Source organism: Furipterus horrens, unplaced genomic scaffold (genome assembly GCF_987537825.1).
Source record: "Furipterus horrens unplaced genomic scaffold, mFurHor1.1.pri manual_scaffold_4, whole genome shotgun sequence".
In the NCBI taxonomy this organism is placed as follows: domain Eukaryota; kingdom Metazoa; phylum Chordata; class Mammalia; order Chiroptera; family Furipteridae; genus Furipterus; species Furipterus horrens.
The window spans coordinates 69,995-77,022 of record NW_028327174.1 but is presented as its reverse complement, the minus strand read 5'-3'; the positions used below and the strand labels follow the sequence as shown (position 1 = coordinate 77,022).

The following is a 7,028-nucleotide window of genomic DNA, read 5'->3' as shown; positions in this document are numbered from 1 at the left end:
AGGTTGTCGTGGGGAGGGGCAGGGAGGTTTTCGGTGTGTAGGTTCATTCAAGTTAATTCCTGGGAGGCTCAGGGAATCCGGGCTGCTCTTGGAGAAGGCGGGGGAGGCCGGGGTCAGCGCCGCTTCCACCGGGCGCCAGAGGCGGTGCCATGCTCTTTCCGGAGGTTGTCAGAGGCGTCCTTTTGGAGGGGGGCGCTGTGCCACGGGGCCAGGGCCTGTTTTCCGCGGAGGAACGAAGACCCGTTGGGGGAGTTCTGTGGAAGTCGGGAGCTATTCCTCTGGAGTTCAGGGACGTGGAGCGGCTGCCCTGTGCTCTTGGAGCCCTGGGAGCACGGCGTGTGCATCCCTGGGGTAGCTTCTGTGAGGCTCCTCGGGGCGGGGGCCCTGGAGCGCCCCAATGGGGCGGTGGTGCCCGAGCTACTTTCTTGACTGCGCTCCCCGCTCCTCCACCCACTCGTCACCCCCTCCCGCGTTGCCACGACAACGGGTAAAACTAAAATTCACTTCCCGCTGCAGGTGGAGTCTAGTAGCGCCCCCTCCCCTAAGCCATTCCTCCTAGGTCGCGCCCCCATTCTGTCGTCGCTAAGGTGACGGGGAGGGGGCGACAGGCGTTGGATCGAAGAAACCGGGGGCCTTGGGGTGGAGGGAGAGGCGGGTCTCAGAGTCCGGAGCGAACTCCCTAAACTCGGCTAGGGGTGGGGAGCCGCGCGGAACACTGTGGCGGCGATGGTTAGGTCTCGATGTTAAGTGGCTTAGGCGGCGGGAGAGCCCCCAGGACTCCGCCGTCCCTGCCCCAGGACTGGGGCAGGTTCGGTCCCTGCCCAGTTCCCTGGCCTGGGGAGGTCGGCAGAATGAGGGAGAAGCTGCCACTCCCGGAAACTAATTCTCCTGATTTTCTCTCCCTTTCCTGCCCTTCCTTCGGCCCTTGTGCCCAACGTGGCCCCCACCCCAGCTCCAGGACCCCCTCGCCGCACCTTCCGCGGGGTGGTCCGCGGGCGCTCGCTCGCGGCTGAAGCACAGCGCGGCCCCGGCTGCTCAGCCACTCCCCACACCGCGAGGCTCCCCCAACGCCGGCCAAGTCCCCAGGCCCCCAGCTGGGTGGCGTGGGCCCCACCCACCGCGCGAACCCTCCCACCACACTCTGGGACCCCCACAGTCCACTCCCCCGCCCCCGCTCCAGGGCTGCCCTGATCCCTGCCGGCCCCCGCCTCCGGCGCAGCACCCCCGGCCGCCCCCGCTTTCCTCGCGGCGCAGGCCCCCTCCCCCCGCCGCCCCCGCCCCCGGGGAAGGCAGCGCCGCGCGGAGCCGAGGCCCATGCAGCCGAGCCGTGCTGCTGCCGCCGCCACCAACGCCGCCGCCCCTGCGGAACCCTCGGCGCCGCTGCCCCCTGAGCCGGCCCCGGCCCCGGCCCCGGCCCCCCCCGGCCCCCTCCCGCACAGCGCGGCCGACGGGGCTCCGGCGGGGGCCGAGGGGGGGCCGGGGCGCAGCGCGGAGCCCCCGTGCGCCCCTCTCCCAGCTGCGAGCAGCCCCGGCCCCGGCGCTGGGATGGACGGCCCCGGGGCCAGCTTCGTGGTCGTGCGCGTAGGCATCCCGGACCTCCAGCAGACGGTGAGCCCCGCCGCCCGCGTCCCGGCAGCGCCCTCGACCTGCTCGTCCCAGCGCCCCCACCCCCACCCCATCCGACTGGCATGCTTGGAGCTGGGCGCGGGAGACCCCAGGCCCGCGGCGACTCACCCCTCCCCCGCCGCCTCCGCCAGGACCCTCCCCACCGCCCCGCGGGGGCGGGGCCCGGGGAAGTACCGCCTTCGGGCGGGGCCTCGACTGCAGGCGGCGGAGGCGCGCGGGGTCCGCGGCTTGGGCTCCCGAGCCCCGGACTCCCGTGGGGACTCCGGGACTCCGGGACTTGGTGCCCTGCGTGCCGCCGGGCAGGGCCGGCCCGTGCTCATGGGCTCGCTCCGCCGCAGAAGTGCCTGCGCCTGGACCCGACCGCGCCCGTGTGGGCCGCCAAGCAGCGCGTGCTCTGCGCCCTCAATCACAGTCTCCAGGACGCGCTCAACTACGGGCTGTTCCAGCCGCCCTCCCGGGGCCGCGCCGGCAAGTTCCTGGACGAGGAGCGGCTCCTGCAGGAGTACCCGCCTAACCTGGACACGCCCCTGCCCTACCTGGAGGTGAGCACGGGCCGGGGGCGCGCCGGCCGGGGCCGAGGAGGGCGCGCGGCGCGACCACTGGCTCCGAGGCATGAGCGGCGAAGGGCTCGGCTGTGAGGAGCACGCGCGGGAGGAGTTGGTGTGGAAGCGGGGTCTGTGCGCGGCGAGTGCGGCGGGCGCTCTGTGCGGCGTGTGTGGTGCCCGCAGCGAGCCGTGTGTGTGCAGCCAGCCGTGTGCCGGGCCTGCAGTCAGCGGCGCGTGGCGTGCGGCGGGAGCCCTGAGCGTGGATCTGCGGGGGGCGGTGCGAGCAGGCGTGCGCCCGGAGCGTGTGTGGAGTAAGCCCGCGCGCGCTCTCCGTGTGTCCATCCGCCCCGCTTGGGGAGTCTGTAAGGGCAAACCCAAGCCTTCCTCAGCGGGTCGCCCGCTATCGCTGTAAAGGCCGCGCGCGCCGCGGTAGGCTTGGGGACACAGACTCGTGGTGCATCGAGCAATGAGCATGGTGGTAGCCGAGCTCCGAGTCGGCTTGGCCTCTGTGGTGGCCGAGGGAAGTAGGGTCAGTTCCACTCAGAGAGGGGGTGTCTGGGAAGGTAAGCGCGAAACAAGGTCGAGGAAGAGAAGTGGGGTTTTCCGGGGAACCCTGGGAGCGGGAACAAGGCAGGAAGACCGTTGCAGGCCATGGACAGCCAGGCGTGCCTCTTCTCTGAGCCTGGTGTTGGCTGCGTCTGTGGTAGTGTGGACGGGGCTCGTGTGACTGGCCGCAGGGCTCCGGTGGCTGAGGGCGGGTGGTCAGCGGAGGAAGCGGGACCCCCGTCCCGTGCGCGCGTTCGCTCAGCCCAGGTCATGCCTTGTCCCTGTCTTTTCTTCACCTGAGCAGTTCCGATACAAGAGGCGAGTGTACGCGCAGAACCTCATCGATGACAAGCAGTTTGCAAAGCTTCACACGAAGGTAGGGAGGCAGCCCCGGGGAGGGGCCGGTAGAAGTTGCCTTCTGCCCCCATGGCCCCACCTCAGTATGGGCTGGGGTTTGTGTGACACTAGACATGTCCTTTAAAAGCTCCTTCCTAAGGCCGTCCCCCTGCTTCCAGCACCGCCCACCCCAGCCGGGCGCTGACCACAGTCCCTCCAGCTGTCTTCTCCTGTTGTCAGGGGCTCAGAGCAGGTGTTGGGGGTGGGTGGCTGGAGGGTTGGACGCAGGATCCGGGCACCGTGGGGTGGGCGGTCTGGTGATGGGTTCCAGTCAGATCAGACTCCTGCCGACCCCTCTGGTCACCCTGGCACGTGTCTTGTTGAGAGCCTGGGTGGGAGAGACGTGAACAAGCGCCTGGTGGGGCCCCGGGGGAGAGTGAGGAGCGCGGCACTTAGTGGTCACCAGCACTGGGCACCGGAATCAGGCGTCTCGTCCCTCTCCCCCTGGGAGTGACGGGCAGCCCATTTTGCACACGGGGGTGCTGAGTCCCAGAGCAGCTAAGCGACCTGCTCACGGCTGTGCAGCCAGTGGAGCTGGGGCCCAGCCATGTCTGCCTGACTCTGGGCCGTGCATGGGAGGCACACTGGGGGCTGCTGCTGGGCACCATCGCTGGGGGGGGGGGGTCACCGCACTGCCTTCTCTAAATGGAGGAGGGGCAGGTTGGGGCTGTGGGACCTTAGGCTCCTGTGGACCAGGGGACATCTGCTCTCCTCTGGAGCCTAGAAGAGCACTGTCACCCTTGTGCGACAATGATGCCTCTGTGCCCTGGGAGCCTCCGTGCCAGACTCCTGCTGCTCTAGAGCACTAAGGTCCCTGTGTGACCCTGTTACCCTCAGTCCTTCCTGAGGTTACCTTTCCTCTAAAACTGTCCTCAGCGACCTACAGGACGCTGGTGACTCTTGACCTTCAGTGAGTCCCACCTGTTTTTAGGATGAGTTTTGACCTCTTACCACAGCCCTGAGTGCCTGCCTGGGCTCCAGCTGCCCCACTGCCCACCCTGGGTCTGGCTGAGGCCTCTCCCTCAGTTGTCCCGACCCAGCTAAGGAGGCCACTTCCTGGGAGCGTCCCCATGGCGCCCTCTCCTGTTTCTGGGCTCAGTGGGCCTTTGCAGTTGGATTCATGCATGGTCGTGGTCGGGCAAAGGAATGAAAGGCAGGCCAAGTCCTGTCCTAGGAGGGGCCGCCTGCGGATGGGGCAGGGCCCCTTGGGTGGGGGCCTGCCATGGGGTGAGCGCAGGAGGAAGATGTGCCAGAGAAGGAACAAGCCGCCTTGGGAGTGATGAGGGCGTGAGGCTGGTCCCTGCCGGGGTGGCCTTGGGCTTTTCCAGGCTGGGCGTGCTGGGCACTAGGGCCAGGTGGAGGAGCTGGGGCGGGGCAGGAGTCATCCACAGGTGGCCCGAGGCCGGCTGGTGGAAGGCGGGGGACAGTCAGGTGGTGATGGCTGGGATGCGGGCTGACCAGGGTGGCCGGGTGTTCCAGGCGAACCTGAAGAAGTTCATGGACTACATCCAGCTGCACAGCACAGACAAGGTGGCCCGCCTGCTGGACAAGGGGCTGGACCCCAATTTCCACGATCCTGACTCAGGAGGTGAGAAGCAGAGCAGGGGGAGGCGTGGCCTTGGCGCGGCTGGGACATAACCTTCGTCTGTTCTTTGAACCCAGAGTGTCCTCTGAGCCTCGCGGCCCAGTTGAACGATGCTGCGGACCTGCTGAAGGTGCTGCGGAATGGCGGTGCCCACCTGGACTTCCGCACTCGCGACGGGCTCACCGCTGTGCACTGTGCCACGCGCCAGCGGAACGCGGAGGCTCTCACGGTCAGTGCTGGGGTCCCGGCCTGGAGGGTCCTGTGGGCCAGGGTTGGGCGGGGGTCCGGCCCAGTGTGGACACTGAGGCTGCTCGCCCGCAGACCCTGCTGGACCTGGGTGCTTCACCTGACTACAAGGACAGCCGTGGCCTGACACCCTTGTACCACAGTGCCCTGGGGGGCGGGGACGCCCTCTGCTGTGAGCTGCTCCTCCATGACCATGCTCAGCTGGGGACCACCGATGAGAACGGCTGGCAGGAGATCCACCAGGTGGGCCAAGCGTGTGGTGGTGGGCACCCGCCTTTGTCCAGGGGCGTGTGAGTCCTGGGCCGTCGGGGGCAGGGGGCTTCCGGCTCTCTCTGTCGGAGAGGGGATTCGCAGTTCTATCTGCAAGTGCGGGGGTCCTGGGCTCTGATGGGGGACCCAGCAGCACCTCCTTCTCCCCTAGGCCTGCCGCTTTGGGCATGTGCAGCACCTGGAGCACCTGCTGTTTTACGGGGCGGACATGGGGGCTCAGAACGCCTCGGGGAACACGGCCCTGCACATCTGTGCCCTGTACAACCAGGTGTGACTGCAAGTGCACATGTGCGTGTGCACAGCTGGCCCTGTGCGGTGACTGCATGTGTGTGCTCGTCTGACCCTGTGTCCCTCCTCGCGTGCATGTTCTGTGTCCTGCAGTGAGCTGTGGCCCTGGAGGCCTGTGTGCACACGTCTGTTCTCTGAACACAGGTGTATTCTGAACAACCAGGTGCGAGTGATGCCCGCCTGGGCCAGGTGGGGCCTGATGCATATGCCTGCCCTGCTCATCCTGTGCTGTGTGTGCTGAATGTGTGGGTGGGCGTGTGCGCCCCACACCCGTGCACGGGCACCGCGTATGTGCATGTGTCTCACACGCTGACGCCCATTCCAACCCACCGACAGGAGAGCTGCGCTCGTGTCCTGCTTTTCCGTGGAGCCAACAAGGACGTCCGCAACTACAACAGCCAGACCGCCTTCCAGGTACCGGAGAGGTTCACTGCCGAGGGGCTGCCTTGGGGCCTGTGTGTCTCTCTAACTTCTGCGGAGAGGAGGGTCCCTGACCTTCTAGGGACAGATGGGGTGCAGAGGTGAACCAGGGGTCAGAGGGGTGGTCCTAGCTCCTGACTCAATTTAGGTGATGTTTCTGAGCCCTTTCTCTGGCCTGGTTGGTTCTTGGCATCAGAGGCACTAGATGGACAGGTATCCATGTGGACTGAAGTGTGTAGAAGGAGTTGGGGACATTGTCACGGGGACTCGTGGGCCACGGGGGCAAACAGGTCAGGCCACTGCGTTGTCCAGCAGGTGCCGGGATGGCGCCGAGGGCCTGTTGCAGGACCAGATGGGTGACAGGTGGGAGGCAGTGGGGGCCACAGCTGAGCTGGGAAAGGTGGAGTGTGGAGAGAACAGGTGGGGGACCAGTGGGCCCGGGGGGCTCAGCACTGTCCTGGTTTAGCTCTGAGTCTCATGCCCCAGGAGACTCCTTAGTCCCGGGCAGACTGGGCGGTGGGTCGCAGGCGCAGGGTCCGAGCCTGGGCCACCGACCACAGAAGACAGCAGCCTGAGGGGCCCCGGGGCGGAGAGGGCGGTGTGGCTAAGCCTCCTTCCTGGCCCCCCCGCCTCAGGTGGCCATCGTCGCAGGGAACTTTGAGCTGGCGGAGGTCATCAAGACCCACAAGGACTCAGACGTTGGTGAGTTCGCCCACCCGAGGGCCATGTGGAATGTGGGTTTGTGGGGTTGTCAGGGGTCAGTGGGGACATTCCAAAGGAGCTCCATGCCCTGAGCCTCTTCCTTCAACTCCAGCTGCCATCTGTACTCTGCTCAGTCAGTCCATCCGTGGCCCCTGCAGGGACAGGGAATGTGATGGGAGACGGGCCTGCGCAGAGCGGACAAAGAGTCGGGGTCAGGTCAAGGGCATGGTGACGGTAGGGCTGCTGGTTGGGGCCAGTGTTGGGTTTAGGCATTGGCTGAAGTTAGGGTGAAGGCTTGTTTTTACCATTAGGTCACTGAGGGGCCAGCAGGGGATACGGGACCATGGATGTCCGCCCCAGCCCCTCAGCATCTCACTCCAGCCCAGAGCAAGAACTGGGCTCAG

At 66.9% G+C, this 7,028-nt stretch overlaps 1 protein-coding gene across 3 annotated transcripts in view; it reads left to right on the top strand.

Moving 5' to 3' along the window:
• The first annotated feature begins 1,314 nt into the window (after positions 1-1,314).
• The window catches only part of SHANK3 (SH3 and multiple ankyrin repeat domains 3), a 43,475-nt gene continuing 37,761 nt past the window's right edge, over positions 1,315-7,028 (top strand). For all 3 annotated transcript variants that reach the window (XM_090272188.1, XM_090272186.1, XM_090272189.1), the window contains exons 1-9: positions 1,315-1,608; positions 1,965-2,168; positions 3,022-3,093; positions 4,593-4,701; positions 4,776-4,927; positions 5,020-5,187; positions 5,366-5,482; positions 5,839-5,916; positions 6,558-6,624. In XM_090272188.1, coding sequence (XP_090128314.1) covers positions 1,315-1,608; positions 1,965-2,168; positions 3,022-3,093; positions 4,593-4,701; positions 4,776-4,927; positions 5,020-5,187; positions 5,366-5,482; positions 5,839-5,916; positions 6,558-6,624 — 1,261 coding nt within the window. The remainder of the gene's footprint in view (positions 1,609-1,964; positions 2,169-3,021; positions 3,094-4,592; positions 4,702-4,775; positions 4,928-5,019; positions 5,188-5,365; positions 5,483-5,838; positions 5,917-6,557; positions 6,625-7,028) is intronic.